Source organism: Danio rerio, chromosome 2, assembly GCF_049306965.1.
Source record: "Danio rerio strain Tuebingen ecotype United States chromosome 2, GRCz12tu, whole genome shotgun sequence".
Lineage (NCBI taxonomy): Eukaryota > Metazoa > Chordata > Actinopteri > Cypriniformes > Danionidae > Danio > Danio rerio.
Genome location: NC_133177.1, coordinates 54698425 through 54723735, shown reverse-complemented (window position 1 = coordinate 54723735; position 25311 = coordinate 54698425). Strand labels below are relative to the sequence as shown.

Here is a 25311-nt window from a genome sequence, read left to right as displayed (position 1 = left end):
ATCCATCCACACAGTTTTGTGTAGGACCTGTGTGAACAAAAATATACACTTCATCATAGCCTACAGGAAAATGTATCTGTTTAGAACTAATTTTGTGTTGTATAATTAAAAATATTAAAAATACAATAAAAAAAGGAAAAACATTTGAAGTGCAATGCTGAAAGTGAAATAGTTCCATAACCTGTATTATAACTGTAGTCACTCTAGATGACACATCATCCGTTGCGCCGGTCAGTTTCACCTTTAATCAAGAATGTGCCAGAACCAAATGAGAATATTTACAGATTACCTCGGAATGAGACCTCGGTCTGTGAAGGATGCAGAACACAGAAACTCGTTGAGAATGGAGATGCATGTTAGATGTTTTATATCCCTTTAGATATTGTAAATAAACAACAAGTTTTTATAGAGATTGTGTCATGTCTTTTCTTTGACGCACGCGCTGAACAGCCCCGAAAAGGCGCCTTTATTTAGCCTGTAGCCTAAATAATAGTTTAGATTTTATAACATATAATGTTCCATTACTTTAAATGTATAATGTTTTTTAATATTTATGGAATATATAAAATATATAGTTTATATAAATGCGCTTTGATCATTCAAGGATCATAATGCGTTGCATATTCTTCTTATTCTTCATTAGGCTTGATTCGTAAATTGTGTATTTTATAAACTGCTCGTTTATAAGGACTAAGCTATTAATAACTGTAATTCCTCGAATGGAAAAGTCTTGATTAAAGAAAAAGAGAACTTAATTCGACATATGCATATAGTGCGCTTATTTCTGTGCGCATCACGCGCTTTACCGAATTACCTTTTTTATTTTTTTATGCACTATAAATGCATCTGGCAGCACCGAAAAGAGCAAATGCCAAGTTATTAGCGCAGCGCACAGACAGCTAGCTCGTCTAGTCTGAACCAGGGGTTTTCAAACTATTCATTGCACACCGATCCCATTGCATTTTATTTAGGATAAACCACTTATTTAAAATTAATTAATTAAAAGGTGCGTACTCTCCAATACACCACTGAATTATAGTGTCATAATATTTAATAATTATAATTAAGATAGACACCTGACCTCCATTTAATAAACAATTTATTTGCCATACTCTGTTAATTTGAAGTTTAAAGTTTAAATCATTTATGTTAAACTTAAATTATTTAAAAACTTAAAAAGACTTAAATTTAGTCATTTAAGACATTTTAGGTCATAAGTTTACATACATTGACCGTTGCATTTAGTAGGCCTATTCTGGTCTAAATAAGCTTTTTGCATCTTAGGTGTTTACACACACAATTAAGCAGTTTATACGTACATTTAATGTTACTTTGAAATTACTTTTGATGCAATAAATAATCCTAAATAGTTGAAAGTGTTAACATATTCTTGAAATGTAGTTATTTTATAACTATGAAATTTATTACTAAACAAAGTGAATCATTATGAATTTGCCAAGAAATAATCCACTTTACCACTGTAAAGCAATGCCCCACACTCACTAGAACGGTAGAACCTGGACTGTATGATATGTTCTTTATGTAAAATAGAGAAAATAAGCAAGATGCGCAGTCTCGTGCAGCCTTAGTGAAATATAGCGCGTCACAGCAATGAACTACATAAAACCACCCTTGAAATGCTGGCGATCTTAATTTTTTCAGCCTACACTGACTGAGAATAATGTTGCACTATTTTATTAACAAATAATTAGAATGTTTTTTTTTCCTTCAACACATTCATCATTACTTTTGCCTGTGCAAGTTTTTTGCGCGCGCTTGAGCGCGAAGGCATCTATTTTCAGGTGCAAGATGCCACTTTGGGTGGTACCAGCACACTCTGCCACACCTGTGGCTATGTCCCTGCTACAATAATAATAACAACAACAACAACAAAAATAACAAAAAAACAATAATAATAAGACAGGCCTACTTTGACGTTGCAATAAAAAAGTATTAATTATCAAATAAATATTTACAATAGGCTAAAGGCATATATTAAATTAAAATAGGAGAAAATCCAATAGAAACAAATGGTACCATTTATTATAGCCCCATGCAGGGTCCAATGTGTTCTTACAACCATTGAATAACTAAGTAAATAATAATAATAACAATACTAATAATAATAGGCATAATAATAATAATAATAATAATAATAATAATAATAATAATAAATTATTATTTTATACAGAGTAGGCTATTATTTAGGCCTACAATAGCTCTGAAACAATCATGTAAACCAGGTGCTGCTCGGAAATGGCTTTCTTTGCTCAGCATCAGGTGGCAGGTGCACAGCAGCAAGAAGCTTCGCAGTGAACAATGACCTTATTTAATGACAAATGTCTAAGAATACTGCTGATTTACGTTTTTATTTAATTTATACATATGCAATGAATGTAAGCCTGCTAACTGTGTGTGGTTCAAATGATAGAATATGTAAACTTTGTTTACATATATAATTAAATAATAATAATTAAAAGCCTGCGTGTAAGGCTTTTATTTTGAGGGTGACGCCACGAGCGCAGATTTTGTTGACCAATTAGAGGAAAGTGGGCGTTTCAGCACCGCCTACATGTGTAAAATGAATTTTAAAGTCGTTTATCCGTTTTCCTACCCTAAACCAAAAAACGAAAATCCAGCCAAAATCTCGTTTTTTCGTTTTCTCGTGAGCAAAAGAAAAACGGAAAAACGGCCGTTTTCTCCATTTCCTTTATTCCGTTTGAAAATGGAAAACAAATGAACAAAACGTACACGGACCATACACGGACCATTTTTTGACTCATTATTTCGTTTTGGTTTTGTGTTTGTTTTAATATTTCGTTTTAAGTTAATAAGCAGAATAACAGATGAGTTTCCGTTTTTTCTGCCTACAGAATAAACAGAAAAACGAAATATTCATCGTTTTTCTGATGTTTTGTTTTCCGTAATAAAAGGAATAATCAAATGAACGGATGATACACGGTCCGTGTACGTTTTGTTCATTTGTTTTCCATTTTCAAACGGAATAAAGGAAATGGAGAAAACGGCCATTTTTCCGTTTTACTTTTGCTCACGAAAAAAACGAGATTTTGGCTGGATTTTCGTTTTTTGGTTTAGGGTAGGAAAACGGATAAACGACTTTAAAATTCATTTTACACATGTAGGCGGTGCTGAAACGCCCACTTTCCTCTAATTGGTCAACCAAATCTGCGCTCGTGACGTCACCCTCAAAATAAAAGCCTTACACGCAGGCTTTTAATTATTATTATTTAATTATATATTAACTAAGTTTACATATTCTATCATTTGAACCACACACAGTTAGCAGGCTTACATTCATTCCGTATGTATAAATAAATAAAAACGTAAATCAGCAGTATTCTTAGACATTTGTCGTTAAAATAAGGTCATAGTTCACTGCCAAGCTTCTTGCTGCTGTGCACCTGATGCAGAGCAAAGATAGTCATTTCAGAGGAGCACCTGGTTTACATGATTGTTTCAGAGCTATTGTAAGCCTAAATAATAGCCTACTCTGTATAAAATAATAATTTATTATTATTATTATTATTATTATTATTATTATTATTATAAGGCCTATTATTAGTAGTATTGTAATTATTATTATTTACTTAGTTATTCAATGGTTGTAAGAACACATTGGACCCTGCATGGGGCTATAATAAATGGTACCATTTGTTTCTATTGGATTTTCTCCTATTTTAATTTAATATATGCCTTTAGCCTATTGTAAATATTTATTTGATAATTAATACTTTTTTATTGCAACGTCAAAGTAGGCCTGTCTTATTATTATTATTTGTTATTATTATTTTGTCATTATTGTTGTTATTATTATTGTAGCAGGGACATAGCCACAGGTGAGGCAGAGTGTGCTGGTGCCACCCAAAGTGGCATCTTGCACCTGAAAATAGATGCCTTCGCGCTCAAGCGCGCGCAAAAAACTTGCACAGGCAAAAGTAATGATGAATGTGTTGAAGGAAAAAAAAACATTCTAATTATTTGTTAATAAAATAGTGCAACATTATTCTCAGTCAGTGTAGGCTGAAAAAATTAAGATCGCCAGCATTTCAAGGGTGGTTTTATTTTTAGTTCATTGCTGTGACGCGCTATATTTCACTAAGGCTGCACGAGACTGCGCATCTTGCTTATTTTCTCTATTTTACATACAGAACATATCATACAGTCCAGGTTCTACCGTTCTAGTGAGTGCGGGGCATTGCTTTACAGTGGTAAAGTGGATTATTTCTTGGCAAATTCATAATGATTCACTTTGTTTAGTAATAAATTTCATAGTTATAAAATAACTACATTTCAAGAATATGTTAACACTTCCAACTATTTAGGATTATTTATTACATCAAAAGTAATTTCAAAATAACATTAAATGTACGTATAAACTGCTTAATTGTGTGTGTAAACACCTAAGATGCAAAAAGCTTATTTAGACCAGAATACACAGCAAAATATGGGGACCCAAAACAACTCTATGGGTGTTAATTTCAACCCTTTGAAAGTGTCTCATGGGGTCCACTCAAAATAGAGTTAAATCAACACTTTCAAAAGGGTTGGCACATTGACACCGAAGTAAGGGTTAATTTTAACTCTGGGCAGAGTTAAAATATGTAACTATATTTAACACCGCCTGGTGTAATATATTGTTATTTGATTCAACTCTCTTGAGTGTAAATATGGTAAAAAGGTCAAATAGACTGTAAATTACAAAAGAAAAAACATTTTATTTGAAAACATTCACCACTTCAACAATTCATTCAGTTTTTAAAATGCAACAATGTCAAATATGCTTTAAATGTTTTATTAGTACAGACAGTATCAACAAAATATGTATGACCAGTGCTCAAAAAGGCTTTTTCAGTCCTTTGGTCCAAACTTGATGTGTTATCAGAGCAATTTGAAAGTTCAATATAGCGTCACTCATAGTTTTCTTCTGAACTCATAGTTTTCTTCTGAAATTACATTTTAAACAACTTGGCGTGCAAATCTTTCACTTCTGGTGTTTCCTTGGTCCTCCATATCAAACACAGCAGTTTAAATGAAGGTACAAATGCTGTAAACTTGTGTGAAAACAAACTGGAGCAAGGAAATCTCATCAAGCATGTCCTGTGAATGAAGTGCTTCCCAGCCACAGGATGACCTTTTTATCCATGACGATGTAGCAGCTGCTGATCGCTCGTCTGGTGGTTCCTGATGCACGGATATAGGGTGATGCTCATCTAAGAACTCTTCAAGACTCCAGCATGACTAAGAAAAATGTTTGAAAACAAATTGCAATCAAATTCTATGATATATTTAAAAGAACATTTAAAGTAAATTAAACATTCAAGAAATCTAAACTCACCTTTTGAAAATCTTCATGATGATCCACAACTTGACTCTCCTAGCTGGTTGAGGTGACAGGATATGGAAAAGTAGAAAAAACACATATATCACTGTTGGATCTCCAAAAACAATTAGGTTAACCACTATGGCTAGAACTGGAAAAACAGGCAGCTGTCTGTCCAGAATCCTAAATTTAACACAACACTTGGAGCAAAATTTAGAGGAGCTTAAAATATTTTATATCATTTAGTGATGCTGACTTCCCCAAAATATTGGCCACGGTGTAAAAAATATTCATAAACTTGACAGTTTTCTGTAAGCGTGTGCGTGCATGTGTGTGTGCGTGTGTGTGTGTGTGTGCGTGTTTCTTTACCAGATTCAACTTGTTAGGCCCTTTCAGGTCCAGTATTGACGCCACCTTTCCTGGAGTCTAGCAGATGTTTCAGGTCCAAATATAATCTAAAATATTAGGATAAGCAGAAGAGGAAAAGTGCAAAGCAGAGCAAAACATTATTTAAGTAACAGTTCACCCACAATACAAAATTTATCACCTTCATGTCATTTGTTATTCTCTAATGTTCTAATACCCTCTTAGCTTATTGTGAAACAAATACAGAACTTTATCAAACATACCTTCATTATTATCACCACATATGACCAAGAATGTGTGCTTGGTCATTTCACCAACTCTGGAAATACACCATCCGTCTCTAATCAGCCACCGTCACAGGGTCTTGTGTTATTGTATAGAGAACTGTGGCTGTTAAAAAACAACAACACATTAGTATCTAACACATATGCATAACCTTCAGATAAAAGAGATAAACATCACAAAGTATGCCTCACACTTTTTCAGATATCTTTTGATTCAGATGTTGATTATTGATAATAAATCTACAAATCAAACCTGTATCATCATTAGGCTGCTCAAATATGAATCAGTTGATTAATTTTACAGACAGGTGGCTGTTTACAACGCACTAAATTATCTTTAATAAAAAGGAAATGTTGTGTACAGTACATGCTAAGTTTAGCCTATAGTTTTAAGCACAATATCATGCGGGGAAAAAAAACTTGACTAAGATGTTCCTGACTACAGACATAGCCTAACTTACTAACGTCAGACATCCCGAGTTGGGAAAAGTCATTTTCGGGGGATACAGAGTTGATTTGCGGGAGGTAACGTTAGCGGGAGAGATGAGTAACGTTACCTGAAGAGCAATGAGATGAGTTGCGCGCGACGTACCTAAAGAGCGGTGGGGGTGACTTGCGCGCGACGTACCTGAAGAGCTGGGAGGGATGCGGTGGAGAGGGGTGTGCAAAGTGTTTAATGACCGGGCGGGAGACGCGCGATTTCCGGGAGATTATCATTCATTTGCGGGCATCTACTTGGGCATCTGGGAGTCTCTGTGCATTTGCGGGATAACGTTAACGTTAGTCCCGCAACTTCCGGGAGACTTGTGTAACGTCAAATGTCTGAGAAAGTGCAAACGCGGTCATTTAAAGACATTAATGTTAACATTCCGACTTTAATGGTTGTCAACACTTAATATAATTCAAGCGTAACTGTTACGTTATCACGCAAGTCTATGAACTAACGGTAACTTATATGGACGGCCACGAAGGAACCAGTTTAAAAGGGCTGCGGTGTTTAAAATAACCAAATTAACGTACACGAATAACAATCATATGTTTCAGTCAGGAAGCCTTTTACAAGTAAGCATGTTCATTTACTCACCAGATATGTTTTAGAAACTCCAGAGCTCATGGAAACCGTCCTGTGTTGCCGTTAGCATCCAGGCAGAGTAGGCTAGGCTGCTCCGGGGATTCCCTCGCTAGTTTGCTTCAAATTAAAGGAGAAGTGTCGATTTTATTTTACAGATGGGTAACAACGCACAAAATAGCATTAAGCGTGACAGAAATGTGTTGAACATGTACATTTGATGTTTTTATGCACTATGTATGCGTGAGCATATATAAAAACATTCTTGAAAAGAAGTGAATAGTAATGCAGTTAAGCTTGATACACAAACGACCATGAATGAACCGCAGAAGTTTAAAATTGTCACTCCATTCTAAAGTTATTAACTTAACAATATGTTTACAACTGTATTTCCTTAAAGAAAGTCAGTAAAATACCAACATTTAGGTAGTTTGACTCACCAGTTGCTGTTCTAAACCTCAGATGGAAAATGGCGTCTGGAAAATTCTTCAGTGACTGGGGCTGCATGAATTCCCGGATGTTGGAAATAACACCACCAAGTGTTGAAAAGATAACTCCTTGATTTCGCACTGAATAAAATCAATTTTAACTCTTATTATATTCATTTATCAAAATCTAACTCTTTAACGCCAACACTTTACTCTGAAATGCTTCAACACCGAGAATTTAACTCTGATGAATTTGCTGTGTAGGCCAACTAAATGCAACGGTCAATGTATGTAAACTTATGACCTAAAATGTCTTAAATGACTAAATTTAAGTCTTTTTAAGTTTTTAAATAATTTAAGTTTAACATAAATGATTTAAACTTTAAACTTCAAATTAACAGAGTATGGCAAATAAATTGTTTATTAAATGGAGGTCAGGTGTCTATCTTAATTATAATTATTAAATATTATGACACTATAATTCAGTGGTGTATTGGAGAGTACGCACCTTTTAATTAATTAATTTTAAATAAGTGGTTTATCCTAAATAAAATGCAATGGGATCGGTGTGCAATGAATAGTTTGAAAACCCCTGGTTCAGACTAGACGAGCTAGCTGTCTGTGCGCTGCGCTAATAACTTGGCATTTGCTCTTTTCGGTGCTGCCAGATGTATTTACTATTGCATAAAATAATAAAAAAGGTAATTCGGTAAAGCGCGTGATGCGCACAGAAATAAGCGCACTATATGCATATGTCGAATTAAGTTCTCTTTTTCTTTAATCAAGACTTTTCCATTCGAGGAATTACAGTTAATAATAGCTTAGTCCTTATAAACGAGCAGTTTATAAAATACACAATTTACGGATCAAGCCTAATGAAGAATAAGAAGAATATGCAACGCATTATGATCCTTGAATGATCAAAGCGCATTTATATAAACTATATATTTTATATATTCCATAAATATTAAAAAACATTATACATTTAAAGTAATGGAACATTATATGTTATAAAATCTAAACTATTATTTAGGCTACAGGCTAAATAAAGGCGCCTTTTCGGGGCTGTTCAGCGCGTGCGTCAAAGAAAAGACATGACACAATCTCTATAAAAACTTGTTGTTTATTTACAATATCTAAAGGGATATAAAACATCTAACATGCATCTCCATTCTCAACGAGTTTCTGTGTTCTGCATCCTTCACAGACCGAGGTCTCATTCCGAGGTAATCTGTAAATATTCTCATTTGGTTCTGGCACATTCTTGATTAAAGGTGAAACTGACCGGCGCAACGGATGATGTGTCATCTAGAGTGACTACAGTTATAATACAGGTTATGGAACTATTTCACTTTAATTTCATATTATTATTTTATTAAACAAACAAACCAGTTTTTGTTTTGGCTCTGCATGCAGCGTATTGAATCTTTGAAGCATTGCACTTCAAATGTTATTCCTTTTTTTTTTTTTATTGTATTTTTAATATTTTTAATTATACAACACAAAATTAGTTCTAAACAGATACATTTTCCTGTAGGCTATGATGAAGTGTATATTTTTGTTCACACAGGTCCTATACAAAACTGTGTGGATGGATGATTTGTTTCTCCGTGAAAATCACTCATTTAATAAGCAAAACAGGCCAAAATGTTGTTTAGCTTGCGTCAAACTGGATGGACAATTTACAAACATATTGAATACAAAGGCTGGTTATTTTATGCAATGAGGGACAATAGGCCTATTACAAATTAAAGAAAATTATTTGCATATTAAAACGAAAATATATAATACAACAACAGATCCTACCTCGTAAGAAATGACTTTAGATAATGTAAATAAGCATCAAGTTTTTTTTATAGATTGTGTGTCTAATTCAGTAGTGTAGTGCATTCGCGTGGGTTTCCTCCGGGTGCTCCGGTTTTCCCCACAGTCCAAACACATGCGGTACAGGTGAATTGGGTAGGCTAAATTGTCCGTACTGTATAAGTGTGTGTGTATGTTTGGATGTTTCCCAGAGATGGGTTGTGGCTGGAAGGGCATCCGCTGCATAAAAACTTGCTAAATAAGTTGGCGGTTCATTCCGCTGTGGCGACCCCAGATTAATAAAGGGACTAAGCCGACAAGAAAATGAATGAATAATGTGCAATACTAATTTAAAATACGTATCACTAACCTTATATGTGAAATAGCAGGGCCCGCTGTAGCACTTTCTCAAGAAGAGCAAATGTCGAATTATTAGCGCAACGCACATAGCGAGCTCATCTGTTTGTCGGAACTACTAGACACAATTTTTTTATCAACTATAATGTGTTTAATTAGTTAATTTGAAATTTATTTCATTATTCCAGCAATAATTGTTGAGTGAAAGAATGCGCTAGAAATATGCATTGCGGCTCCCTTTATTGTACAGGCTTATTGCACTTAAACTTCTTTAGGTTCGGCTCTCGAATTAGTAAGGTTATGAGTAAATGTTATTTAAAATATTTAAAGCCTGCCATCTAGCCTACAATAAAAGCAAATTTAATAATAAAAAATAATAATTATAAAAAATAATAATAAAAAATAATAAGACATGCCTACTTTGGCGTTGCAATAAAATATTATTAATTATCAAATAAATAATTACAATATATAATTAAAATAGGAAGAAATAAATGAAAACAAATGGTACCCTTTGTTTTTATAGCAGGGCCCAAAGTGTTCTTATTCTGGTTCTGCTAACAACTATTAAAAAGAAAAAAAACACACCAAACAATAAAAACACTAGTAACTGATAATAATAATAATAATAATAATAATAATAATAATAATAATAATAATTATTATTATTATTATTATTATTATTATAAAGCCCTTGCTCTGAAACAATCATGTAAACCAGGTGCTCCTCTGAAATGACTATCTTTGCTCTGCATCAGGTGCACAGCAGCAAGAAGCTTGGCAGTGAACTATGACCTTATTTTAATGACAAATGTCTAAGAATACTGCTTTACGTTTTTATTTAATTCATACATACGCAATGAATGTAAGCCTGCTAACTGTGTGTGGTTCAAATGATAGAATATGTAAACTTAGTTAATATATAATTAAATAATAATAATTAAAAGCCTGCGTGTAAGGCTTTTATTTTGAGGGTGACGTCACGAGCGCAGATTTGGTTGACCAATTAGAGGAAAGTGGGCGTTTCAGCACCGCCTACATGTGTAAAATGAATTTTAAAGTCGTTTATCCGTTTTCCTACCCTAAACCAAAAAACGAAAATCCAGCCAAAATCTCGTTTTTTCGTTTTCTCGTAAGCAAAAGAAAAACGGAAAAACTGCCGTTTTCTTCATTTCCTTTATTCCGTTTGAAAATGGAAAACAAATGAACAAAACGTACACGGACCATACACGGACCTCGGTGGTCCTTGGATACTAGACTCTGGTTATTTTGTGTATCTGACCGTACAATTAGGTAAAGAAAACCTTTCTAAATCTCTATTATTTCTGATGAACAAATAATGTAAAAGGTTTTGTTATGTGTGCTAGAGGTCCATTTCTGTTCACACAAGAAAACTGAAAAAGGAAAACAAGTTAAGTGTAGGATGTGTGATGATTAATGAAAAAACACAAAGTGTGTTTCGACTACTGCAGGTCTATATTTAATTGTTGCGATCTCATGACCGTTCTTCTGTCAAGAAGAAGGTTCAGGCGCAAACAGGCAACAGTATCTGGATGCAGCCTTTATGATGCAAGCTGAGACTGCATCACTTAGCGATGCAATGTCAGACACAATGCACTCAATGGAGTGAGTCACGTCACTGTGGTGTGTAGAGTAATGGGTGGGGTTAGGTGAGGGCATTAAAAAGCATTGGATGCAGCTCAGACTGCACTCCACCAAGTCTGCATCCAGACCCCTCTCGTTTGTGTAGTTTGTCGTCATTTGATTCCTTTCTAACTGAATCAACTTTTTTTGCTCGTTATATTCACTTGCTCGTTATTAAAGGCTTGTCGCCACCTGTTGGCAGTTTAAATGTTTTTTTTTTTTTTTTTTTTTTTACTTGTCATAGAAATACCTAAATAAATAAGTTACCAGAATAAACACACATTGAAATTTTGGCAATCTGCACCAGGTCTGCATCCAAACCCCTTTCCAAACAAGTCACAGACAAGATGCAGATCAAATTACAGAGTCTTGTGGGAAGTGTTTCTGGCTCTGGATGCTCTGCAGCATAACAATCCAACATTATGCATTTGTCTTTACTTCTAAGAGCTAAGGCTTGCATCTTTGCATTGTGATCTTGCATCTCTGATGATTTTATTGTCTTTGTGCTGAAATAAACATACAGTAGTTTAAACTCACTCACTACTCACATGTTCTAAGCAGTGTTTGAGTGGCAGTGAGTTCACAGCTGTTTGTTTCTGATTGCTGCACACTCGACTCCTGGGTATCCTGTATACTTTAATAACCACTCTACCTCTTTGAAAAAGGCTCAGCTGTTTAAAAAGTTAAACAGCTGACTTGGACCATCTTTGAATACATTCAGCTGATTTCTTGTATGGTCATAATTAGCTTAGTTTAGCATAATCCATTAAATCAAATTTCACCATTAGCATTTCATTCAAAAAATATTTTTGACAATTTTCCTATTCAAAGCTTGAGGCATCTGTTTTTTCATCATATAATAAGACCAACCATCAATCATCCACAGCTATTAGTATCAGTAATGTATATTTATAAAAAATAAATAATAAATAATTGCATGGAATATAGCATAACCTATTTCCCAGAAATGGGTTGCGGCTGGAAGGGCATCTGCTGCGCAAAATCGTGCTGGATAAGTTGGCAGTTCATTCCCCTGTGGTGACCCCGAATTAGTAAAAAATATTTTTGACAATTTTCATATTCAAAGCTTGAGGCATCTGTATTTTCATTATATAATAAGACCAACCAACAATCTTCCACAGCTAAGCCGACAAGAAAATAAATGAATGAGAGAGCATAACCTAGAGCAAGGGCGCCTGCAAGATTTTATTGCAAAGTATGCACATATCCGCCACAATGCAATGAAAGGACTTTCAGTATATAATGCAAATTTGGGGAAAATATCGCCATGTTCTTCAAAACCTCCCAAATGTCACTGCTGCTGCGGGTTGTATCATTAAACTGCCTCCACAGCTCCAGTCCAACATCAGAACTATCTAGATTTGGCATCAGTACTCCGTACTCATTTTTGATTTTGTGTCGCACTGTTTCGGATAATTCTGACAGTGTGTCCGGCAGCAAATACTGGCCTTTCAACCGTGGGAGTGCCAGGCAAACTCGGCCTTTCACTTCAGATGCAAGGTGATCTATGAAGGGAAGAAACAGATTACGTTGCCAGTATTCGTCTGGTGATGCTGCTGGTGTGTTTGACCACATTGTCTGAATTGTTACTATGTGAGGGACAGAGGTATTGATGTGAAGTTTGGCAGCCAGCTCACAACCTTAATCCTACATTTATCAGAACATTGCATCTTCTCTTTTATTTTAAAGCAGCGTCACTAACGCACCAGAAGCACTCGGTAGATCACAAGTTGGGTTTTGCAAACTGTTGCTGAGAAGCGTCAGATATTGTAGTAATCCCTGAATCACAATAATGCTGATAATGAAATCGAACAACTCCATTGTTCTGCCTAGAGACATCGCAGTGCTACAGGTCCTGGGGTCCCCCTCAGTCTTCAGTTGATCCATTGTCACATAGATGTGCTGGTAGTTTTAGATGACAGTGCTAATGCACACATAGTGCTGAGACCAGCGCGTGTCTGAAAACTTTTGTAAATGTTGTTTTGTGCTGCTTTCACCTAAAAAGGTTTGCAGCCGTTTTAGAGAAGCTGAACGACACAATGTCTTGTACAGCATTCAATGTATTTCTAACCAAAGGGATGCATGTTGAGTCCACTATTGCTAAATTAAGCGCATGGTTTCTGCAATGCAAGCAAGCAGCAGCCGAATACAGCTGTTCAATGTGGGCTTGAACACCTCACACCTTGCCACTTACATTTCCAGCCCCATCATACCGCTGTCCCACCATATGGCAAGGTTGTAATTTCATTTCAGTGATTTTGTTAGCATCTCGCCGGTAGTATCAGCAGTGGAAACAAAGCATAAAAAGTCCTCTCAAATAGCTGCTGGATCGTCCGATGAAGGCTGGGCCTGAAGATCCAATGGCTCAGGTGCTGAGACTGTGGTCTCCACACCGTGTGGGGAATCAATATTCGTCTCATTATTTTAGGCCTTTTGGCAAATGTCTCAATTGTTTTAGCTGTTTTAAGGAGCGTTAACTCATTTCAAATCTTGCTTTAAACAATAGCTATCTGACTTGTAATTTTTAGTGTGTGGAAAAACCGCCAAAAAACTAAAGCCAATAGATTTCTTTTTACTCATAACCCACCATGCAAACAGGCTACATCCACTTTAAAACATACAAATGCACACTTTTATTTATTCTCATTCTCACTTGCTTTGTCATTACATCGCAATGTACACAGTTAAATAATCAATTTAAATTATGTAAAAAATAAATAAATAAATCTTTGTATTGTTCATTGTTTTTTATATACCTGTCTGTGCATATATAAAGCTTTTATAATATATTTTATTAAGAAAATTCAGGACACCTCAGAATGTTGATTTGAATAAAACTTATTTTTATTCTGAAGTGGAGGCATTGTGTTTTGAGTGTCAGTGTGTTTACCGTTGTTTGTTTCTGTGTAGTAATAAATCTTATTGTCTGCTGTGTGTGTTTCAGCTCCTGATTTGTCTGTGATGAACAGCAGTGTATCTGGACATGTAGGTGGTAATGTCAGTGTCCAGTGTTTCTACAGTTCTGGATATAAGAATAAAACCAAACAGTGGTGCAGAGTTAAAGATAAGAGCTGTTTCCCAGAGAATAAGACAGACACATTCCAGAATTCATCAGTGCAGATTAGTGATGATGTTGAAAGCTCCTTCACTGTGCTGATGACTGGACTGAGACTCTCTGATTCTGGATGGTATTTCTGCTCTGTTGGAGATCTGCAGGTTCCTGTTCAACTCACTGTCACTAAACCTAAACCCAAAGGTAAGATCACAAACCATAAATGACGTCCCTCTTAAAGTCTTAAAACTAACAATGTTTCTTCTCTCCTTTCATACTGTGACAACTATTCCAACAACTCCACCATCTGCCTCTGGAACAGACCTGTAGGTGTAAACATTTATAATATTTAAAAGAATAAAACTCAATGATTGTAGCCAGACCATTTTAATGCAACCTGTTAAAGTTGAATCAGAGCTCTGTATAACATTTTATTATTAACAACATCAATGTTGCTGTATATGTCTAATGTGATTCTATTGTTATTTATTGGAAGCTCTTATATTTCTTTATCTTGTTTTACAGGTACACAACACAGCCGTCAGCCAAACAAATTCCTACAAGTAATAAAATAAATGATAAGCAGCATTGTTTTTAATACTATTATAATTTCTTATTTTTAGTATTAAATATAAAATGACTTATCTAATCTAATTCACAATAAACTTGATAATTATAACTTTAAAATTAATGCGCTATATAAAGATTTGCATGATTAAAACTGAGATGAAAATCATGATCAAATTTACCTTATTTCCACTAAAAAAACAAACATTATGATCAAACTAATGAATCTTTTTTTTTTGTGCCTTTTACATCAGTTTTGACTTCCGTTTCGAGACCCGGGGCAAACATGTAAGTGTTATTTATTGCTAAATTATTCTTTAAGCTTGTTATTCAATCATTCAAAATGAGATATAGTAACAATTTTATTGCAGAAATATATAGTGCACCAATTAAGTGCAGACAGTAGGTTTGAACATTGAGGGGTTGAAGTGTGTCATTTTTGGTAAACGAACCTTTTAAGAATGTAAAATTTAGAATTTTGGGGAAAAGGTGGGCATTTTTGCTCATGTGATATTGCAGAATGTGTATAACTCTTCTGGCATGAACAAAAATGATGCTGATGATTACTGAACCTACACTTTTGTTATTTTACAATGAATCTGCTACACGGCTTTAACTAGATTATATGAGAAATAATGTACATTTACTTTCATTTTAAAGATTTATTTCTCTATATATTCATTTATTCATTCATTCATTTTCTTTTCGGCTGAGCCCCTTTATTATTCTGGGGTCGCCACAGCGGAATGAACCTCCAACTTATCCAGCATGTGTATTACGCAGCAGATGCCCTTTCAATCGCAACCCATCACTGGGAAACATCCATACACATGCACACTCATACACTACAGTCAGTTTTAGCATAACCAGTTCATCTATACAGCATGTCTTTGGACTTTGAGGGGAAAACCGGAGCACCCGTAGGAAACCCTCACAAACAAGGGAAGAACATGCAAACTCCACACAGAAATGCCAACTGACCCAGCTGAGGCTTGACCCAGCTACCTTCTTGCTGTGAGGCTAACGTGCTACCCACTGCCCCACTGCATTGCCTTGTCTGTATGTTAATATTTATTATATATTATAATATTTCAGACTAATAAAATTTCAATAAAAGTCGCTTTGTTGAACTGTAGAGTTGAATTTTCCACAACAAAAGTCGACAGAACAGAGAAAATCGACAAAATACTTGTGAATTACAAAATACAGAAACTATTAATTAACCGATTTTTTACAGTGTATAATGTAGAAGCAGCTGATTGCGTTACTATAATTTTATCATCTAAAAATAATATTCTTATACCTCTTTCTCTGTCTATATTTGATTATTTTAAATGTCCTTTCTTGAAAGCACTTTAAATGATCACCCAGTTGTTGGGTGTTAAGAAACAGAGAAAAGAATAAAAACTTTAATGACAAACTCACAAAATTATAATCAATTAACAATATATCCCCCACAAACTATGCCCAGATGACAACAACATTTAGGCAAGGCAAAAGGGTAAAGGCAAAGTTCATTTATATAGCACATTTTATACACTGTGGGAAATCAAATTGCTTTACATAAACAAGAATAAAAAAGACAAGTATAAGAAAATAAAAGCAAACAATAATACAATGATTAAAAACAAGTTAAAACAAGATAAGGTTATAAAAGAAAAAAAAAGAAAAGAAAGACATAATAGTGTGATCTGTCGGACATAGCACAGTGCTCATTCAGTAAAAACACAGCTAAACAGATGTTTTCAGTCTTGATTTGAATGTGTCTTTTGTTGGAGCACATCTGATTATTTCTGGAAGCTGATTCCAGCAGCGAGGGGCATAGTATACTATAGCTGAAGGCTGATTCACACTGAACTCTTGAAACGTCTAGTTTATATGATCCTAATGATCTGAGTGATTTGTTAGCTTTGTATTCAGTGAGCATATCTGTAATGTATTGAGGTCCTAGGCCATTTAGTGATTTATGGACAAGTAATACTACTTTAAAATCTATTCTGAATGTAACTGGGTGCCAGGGTAAAGACCTGAGGACCGGTGTGATGTGCTCTGATTTCCCGATTCTGGTCAGAATCCTGGCTGCAGCGTTCTGGATGAGCTGCAACTGTCTGACTGTCTTTTTGGGAAGGCCAGCGAGAAGGCTATTACAGTAATCCACCCTGCTGCTGATAAAAGCATGAACAAGTTTCTCTAAATTCTCACTGGAAACAAAGCATTTAATTCCTGCAATGTTTTTGAGATGATAGTATGCTGATTTACTAATTGCTTTGGCTTTGACTATTGTAGCTCAGATCTGACTCCAGAGTCACACCAAGATTCTTGACTTTATTTTTTGTCGTTTGACCTTTAGAGCCAAGGTACGCATTCACTTTGAGAACCTCATCTCTGTTCCCAAACGCAGTGACTTCAGTTTTCTCTTTGTTTAGCTGAAGAAAGTTTTGGCACACCCAACTGTTCATTTCATCAATGCACTGGCAGAGGGTGTCAATGGGGCTGTAGTCATCAGGCAGTAAGGCTAGGTAGATCTGAGTGTCATCAGTATAGCTGTGGTAGGAAATTAGTTTTTTTTTCATCTGCAGCGCGAGGATAAAGAACGAGCCTCCTTCATTAAGCCTCTTGAACAATTATTATTGTAAACAATAATAATGAAGTGTGGTCAAAAAAACATATTTATATTCAAACACACATCCTAATCTTATGCCCCATATGGCGATGCAGACATCTCCAAAAACCGATTGACAAATCTAAACTTGTTTCTATTAAACAAATATAAATATGCATATAATAAATAATACTGCAAATCATAAAAATAACATTATACAAAAGCAAATTGTCACCCCCCAAGGTGAAGGTTTTAATAATTATATAGAAAATAATAATTTTTGGAACATTTTACTCCTTTATTTTTATTTATATTTAAATATGTGTGTATTAAGCAATGTGTAAGCATTTGGACCCGAACATGCGCATAACGAACGTGTTTTTCAGTTACTTGAAATAACAACATGCCAACAATGCGCCTTAACACACTTCCTTTATAAACCAGAACACCCATGAGTCCACAAAGTGGGGCAAATGGATTTGCTATTTAAACAACGTGGCACAAAATGTGAAAATTATGGTTGTGCTGGTCTGAAAATAGCAACAAATCACACCAAACATGTCTTGTGCCTTATTGCGATGGTTGTATAATAGACCCTAAGTTTTTTACATTTTAAGGTTAAAATGTTTCCCAAATCTAGTTGATGTGACTGAAATATATTTACTTTTCTCTTCTGATCATGTGTGTTTTAATCTTTCAGACTGAACAAGGAGCATTTCTGTCTGTCAGAGACCTAGATGTGATTCTCTATCTCACCCTGAAGAATCAGAGAATTAGAAAAGTGTTTATTAATAATATTCTATATTTGCTTTATGCTTATTTATCAGAGTAAAAAACAAAATGTAAAGTTTACTATAAAGTACTCAAGGCCACTAAAACAATGTTTTGTTGAACTGTGTAACTCCATTATCCTAAATGTGTGCAACAAACTTTTAATTCTGAGAAATATTTTAATCATGTTCTTTGCTGTTTTGTCGCATGTCAGTAATGTCATATCTGCTGTACTTAGATGTAAATCAATTGAGCTAATAACATAAGCTAGGCATATATATATATGATTAACCACTGGTTGCGAAACTTACATTCCGCTTCTTAAACGATTACTGTCTATATTGCATTTCTCTTCATATGGCACTATTTTCATCCATATTATAGATTAAATTGATTCTTATACTAATAAACTATTTTGAGTTTCTGCAGTTTTTTTCATTTTCATACTTTTAACTGTTTTCTTTTTTTTCTTTTTTTAAGTAAAGGCTGAAGCGAGAAAAAAAAAAGTTTCTTCATGGTGTATATTATTTAAATTAGACTTTAAGTATTTAAATAAATCACTTGTTTTGGAATCAAATAAATAAACTGGTGGATTAATAGATTAAGTGGATTAATTTAATAATTTAATGAACCATGTTATTGATTGAAATGATTTTATTGATATATAGTGGTGTCTTGTTTGAAATGTCAAGTGATCTGCTTTGTCATAATTACAGAATTGCACAGCAATAATTGCATATAAAGGGTTAATTGGAAAACAAACAAGATAATATATATTTAGTTTATGAAAGTTTATTATAATGTTCAGTCTCTTGTACAGACTGATTATTTCACATCATTAGACCTCTAAGTATTATATGAAGCACGAGTATTAAATTCCTGCTGCCTGCATGTGTTTTCTGACTTTCAGATTGCTGGTAACTATTAACTTGCTATTTATAATTCACAACGGACCACCTGTTCTGCTAAAAATCCATTGAAAAGTTAAAAATTTTCTTGTGAAGAGCAGCAAAAAGTGTACCTTGGAAATTTTGGATATGAAAATTATTTTAATCTCTTTAGGGCACTGCATGTATAATTTTAATCACCAGGTTGATACACCCTCATGTATCAACTCTGCGTAAGCACAAAAACTTTGCACATGCCAGGTTTCACGCTCACGTTTGGATTTACTAATGATGAAATTAACATGAGAACGTGCGTGGGTACGTGCCAACTTCATGTCTGGCGTACATGTATTTTTTGTGTGTTTGTTTTATTTTCATTGGCAACTCCTAAAGGGAATTGTGTTAAATTGCACACTACAAAATAACGTGCCAACACATGTGAAAAACATTGCTATTAATTTATAATTGATAAAATGGGTTAATTGAAACAATTTTCTTTTTACCAATTGTTACGTAGCGGATGCACTCCGCTACGCACATAAGATTAAGGATGACCGCTATTAATAGAGGTCACCCAGAGTCCCCGTTCCTGCTCCCCAAGCGCACACACACACAGGCCAAGTTGTCAAAAAGGGTATCAGATTTATTAAACAAAAAGATCAAAATCAGAATCAGGGAACAAAAAGGCCAAAACAACAAACAAAACAAGGTACGCTACCTAATATTAAACTTCTTACCTATACCAAAAATAAATTTCCATAAATAAAGCATACAATTCTAACCTTCATGACTAACCACAAAACAGGAGAAAACTGGACAAAAGAAAAAGGGCCTTCCCTTTGATCATTCAGCATTAAGGTAAATGTTAGCCACAGCTAACACATGATACTGTCCTAGTACCGTATTTAACAGAGTATCTCACCAGATGACTTTGAAACAGGGTTGGAGAAAGGCATTAAACAATCAGCCACCGCTAATGCAGGTTACCGTCCTAGTACCGTATTTAACAGAGTATCTCACCAAATGACTTTGAAACAGGGTTGTAGAAAGGCATTAAACAATCAGCCACCGCTAATGCAGGTTACCGTCCTATTACCGTATTTAACAGAGTATCTCACCAGATTACTTTGAAAAAAAAAAAAGGTTTCAGACAGATCACTGCCACACAGAGAACTCAGAGCGAACTGCTCAGACACAAACAATGGCGAGGGGAAACAGGAAGAGAACTCGATGAGGAGCGTCAACGGCGTGCCTTTATAGCTGGCGCCGCCCCTCTCACAGCTGCACCTGATCTCTGCTCATGTGGAGAGAGAGAAAGAGATAGATAATGGAGGAAACACACACAGGAACAATACACTGTAGCATTGTCAAAAATAATGTTACTCAATATGTAACACCAATGATGTGATTAAGAACACATAGAAGCATTTGCAAATGAATACAACCCTAGTCTATGGCAAGGGCAGTGTTGGCCTTAATAGAGGACATTGTAAATGGTCGAACCTGAAGGTAGCACATTTCTTGGGGATCACAGTGATTTTCTGGCTCAAGATGATGACTGGCTTATTAGCCGTTTCAGATTTCCAAGAGCTATTCTCTTGGAGATCTGTGCTGAGTTGGGTCCAAATTTGGAAAGAGAGACAGCGAGGAGGCTCCAAGGTGGCAGGGTACGCGAACGGTGGCTTCTTGGTGAGTAATGTATTTAAAGATATTATTCCAGCTAAGTTGTTATTTTATTTTATTAAGTGTAATTATTCAACTGCATATCCGGAGACCGCGGTTATTCATTAAAGATGTGGCTGTTAACCCCCCTCAACAACCCACAAACTGACCAAGAGCGCCGATACAATGATGTTCATTCTTGCACTCGGCCAGTAGGCAATTGGGAAGCTGACATGCCTAAAACATCTGTGTCTCCCACAGACACAGATACCACTCCAGACAGTAAAGTGTGGCCCACAATTGAGGCAACTCTCTCCTCAAAGGGTGTTAGTTGAGCATCTCCTGTACCCCTGCCTGTTGGGTCCACACTTTGACAGTGCGCCGCTGTTCTCCTCTTAACCTGCACCTTTACATGGGACCATTACTTTTTTAATTCACTGACAGTGCGATGTTCAGACACCACTGCATTAACCGCGTCAGCTAAACTCTCCCGCTCTATTTTTTTTCCTTTTGTTATAAAATTCCGGAGGACAAATTTGCAAATAACACAGTTTTTCTCTGGTCTAGCTCCGATAGGAGCACCTCCAATTCACATTCTGTTCAAATTTTCTCTTCTTGCTTGCTTTTGCCATTACTTTTTCGTTTGGTTTTGCCAAAGTAGAGTCATTAGCATATTTACACAGGGGAGGAGGCAGGGAGGGGTTTTGCACTCGTGCTCGGCGCTCAGTTTCACGTAAATTTGGATGTATAAAGAGAATATTCTCCGTACGCAGTGTTTCATACATCTGAATTTTTTACTGCATACGCACATTTACAGCTTTGTCCGTACGTAATCTTTTAGTATGAATTCAATGCAAGTCTTTGTACATGAGGCCCCAGATGTCTCTCAGAAACATCTCAAACGAAAATTTAACTTTTAGAAGCGTCCAGCAGAGGGAGGGATTTACAGCACTGTGACTCCACACTGACACAGACACAGCTACAGACTCTTCTGAATGCCCTTGTGATGGTTGGCAGGTGGGCAGATAGAGGAAGAAAACCCCAGGTAGAATAGAAATTACATGAGTTTACCCGACTATGCCACTTTGGGAATTTCACCCATAGAATTAAAATACGCACCACTTATAAAGCCACGCGCAAGTTCGCTCCACCAATTAGAGTCAGAAACATTGGCAGAGTACAAAAATAATTTCTTTGACAAGTCTTGAATAAAAGCACAGTTAAAACCAATAATGCAACATTGACACAGTAACTTATAAAATCATGAATTATACCAAAGGGCCAGAACTCACCAGCCAGGGAAAGTGGCCAGACTACACTTCCTGTAAGTGAAAACACTGCACTGCACAGTGTAAAGAGTACATATGCACAAACACATGCACTGTGATCACAACACACTGTGAGAAAAATCCTATCACCTATAGATCTTCAGTCCTGGGAGCTTGGGCCCTGTCAAAAAACAAAATAAAAAAAAACAATCAAAACAAAATAACAAAAGATAGAAATTATAAACTTGCTCTCTCTCTCTCTCTCTCTCTCTCTCTCTCTCTCTATACATATATATATATATATATATATATATATATATATATATATATATATATATATATATTTATATTAGGGATGTAACGGTATTGTAAATACCGTCATACCGCAATATTAATTTTTTTCGATATTACCGAAGTCGCATGACTCGGTAAAACTAATGGTCTTCTGAGAAAATTTGCTCAGGCGAATGAAGCGAATGGGAGGTAGCTTAAACTACATTTCCCATCAGCCCAGGCGTGGCCATAATCCTTTGCGGTCTGTTGTCGCTACAGATCCAGTAATGCGGAAATGGAGTGTGCCGCTAGTAGCGGAGATGAAAAAAAGATGGAAATGATCGAACCTAAAGCGGGTTTTTCGCCGCGCGCGTACTGAATAGCAGTGTTGTCGCGCGCGTTCTGATCAGCTGTGTTGTCGCGAGCGTATTGTAAAGCACCGAGGGGGGGTTGCGCGCGCATTCACAAGAGCGGTGTTGTCTACTGAAGGGCTGGACGGAGGTTGTGTCGCGTCGCGGGGGCACTTTTCATCGATTTGGAAGGGCATTTTCTATCCAAGACTAAAAAGGGCATGTGCACTGCACAGGTTGAGCCCTATGTGTGCACGTGCCTGCAAGTTGAGGAATACGACTAATAACAGTCATGGGGACTGCAGAAACACAGCACACTGTTCAGATTGATGCAGACATTGACTTGTACCGCAAAGAGACCTCTATCTCACTCATGGTTTGTCTTCTCAAGTGGGGGAAAGACAATGCACAACGTTACCCACTGCTGTCAACATGGGCCAAGTCATATCTCTCTTGTCCCAGAATCCTCAGTCCCAAATGAGAGGGTTTTTTTCTGTTGCAGGGGACATTGTAAATGCCCAGAGATACCAGCTTTTACCAGATTATAGTTATATGATAATTTTCCTTTAAACCCATCTCTATCTAAGTAAGTGAGTGATTAAATGTTGAATGTGATGAGTTTTCAACAATACTAAATTGAAACTTTATTTTTTACATGGTTTAATAATTTTTTGTTATTAAAATTGAAGTTCCTGTTTCAAAGCTTACAGATAGATGACTAATTTGTATGTCATTGACACTTTTGGCACTTTTTTGGAGTATTTTCATAAGTTTTGTTTTTTCCTGTAAATGATTCAATAAATACCGTACCGTGACATTCATACCGAGGTATTACCGTACCGTGAAATTCTGATACCGTTACATCCCTAATATATATATATTAGAAGAATTTACAATGAAAGACAAAATCAATTAAATCCCATCTTGAACTATAAAAAGAGGAAACCAGCATAAAATTTTAATCTTAAGCCAAATGAGTACAAAGGTGAGAAAATAAACCAAAAATCAATAGACTAAACAAAACTAATGTATGAAGAAAATACACCTTCAAAAAAGCAGGGCACGAATTACATGAAACAAACCAAATCTCATTAATCAAAATAACAAAAAAATAATAATAATAAAATAACAAACAAATAAACAAGCTGGACAAATAAACAAGTAAATAGCAGAAATAAATCTAAATCAAGCAAAAATAAATAAATCCAGCCAAAACAAATTAGCAAAAATAAAGAAGATTTTACACTTACAAAAGGTACAGATGTCACTACTTCAATTTGTTCCCTTTGCCGCCGTTCATACCGCGGTGGCGGTGGTAGTTGATGCGCCAGCAGGTTTTGACCACTGGGTGGCGCTTTAACCACAGATTTTTGTTTCTGTACCTTCTGTGATGTGTTCAATTAAAATAAGAATTAAATTCTTTAGCCTTTATAGTGCCCTATTACATTGTGTTGGGGTGAAAGGAATGTTTCAATTTCTTTTACCATTATGGCGAAGTTATTACCTCAAATCTTAAATGTGCAAATATGAAAAACAGCACACACTACAAAATAATATCAAGATCATCGTGCCAGTGGAGCACATCACCTGATTGTGAGCTTGTGATCACCTGAACTTACTTTATCAATAGGCTATTTAATATTTATTACAGGCTATGTTACAAATATTTGACCAACTGCCACTTCATATAAAACATTCTCAGGCACTCAGAACTAGTGGCAGTTATGAATGAAATAAATGGTATATCCGCATGCAAAGTGAGCTGCATTTATCGTCTGCTCATTTTCTTTGTTTATTATGAGGTGCCGTATAGGATTTAAATCAAACTTTGCTTATCAACACATTCATAAAACGTGTATACACACCTATAAATTACTCGCATATACACCTATACTACTGGATGTTCAAAACAACATGGATGAAACTTGTGTATATACATATAAACTTGACGCATGAATACACCCACATACACACGCACATACATATAAACTCGATCCTCACATAAACACTCACATTAACACACGCACATACATATAAACTTGCTGCATGCAAACACACCTATACACTCTTGCATATACATATAAACTGGATTCTCGCATAAATACCCTCATTTACATGCACATACATATAAACTCGCAGCATGCAAACACACCTATACATACTCGCATATACATACAGTATAAACTCTGTCTATGCATATACACCCTCAACAACACGCGCACATACACAAACTCACTGCATGCAAACACACCTATAACATCTCGCGCAAACATACAAAAAATAAATAAATAAATAAAATTCACAAACATTTATCACAAATCTGGTTATTGCAAAGCTTATGAAATAGAAATAATGTGATTAATAGAGGGATTAAATATGTTAAATTATGAACATATGTTATATAAAATATTAGTCTATATAAATAGACTATTCAAAATAAGAAATGTTTTTATTTAAAACCTTTTCATTTAATTAGGTAATTACATACACAAATATAAATGGACAGATAGAACCCTTAAAGGACGTTCAAAAAGCAACCAGAATTATAAATATAAATGTATACTCA

The 25311-nt window shown here is 35.4% G+C and overlaps 1 protein-coding gene and 1 long non-coding RNA gene across 4 annotated transcripts in view; one reads left to right on the top strand and one right to left on the bottom strand.

Moving 5' to 3' along the window:
* Positions 1-19834, top strand: part of pigrl3.10 (polymeric immunoglobulin receptor-like 3.10) — a 36384-nt gene extending 16550 nt beyond the window's left edge. Inside the window, exons 4-8 of one of the 3 annotated variants that reach the window (XM_073911603.1) lie at positions 14258-14569; positions 14688-14691; positions 14891-14928; positions 15187-15220; positions 18235-19834. In XM_073911603.1, the coding sequence (XP_073767704.1) occupies positions 14258-14569; positions 14688-14691; positions 14891-14928; positions 15187-15220; positions 18235-18271 (425 nt within the window). In that variant the 3' untranslated portion in view covers positions 18272-19834. 3 annotated transcript variants of the gene reach the window in all.
* Positions 4718-8395, bottom strand: LOC141378941 (uncharacterized). The gene is made up of 6 exons (XR_012394723.1): positions 7501-8395; positions 7076-7180; positions 5971-6097; positions 5711-5796; positions 5357-5399; positions 4718-5259 (listed from the first exon to the last, which is right to left on the bottom strand). It is a non-coding gene; the product is annotated as an uncharacterized lncRNA (long non-coding RNA).
* Positions 19835-25311: the final 5477 nt, after the last annotated feature.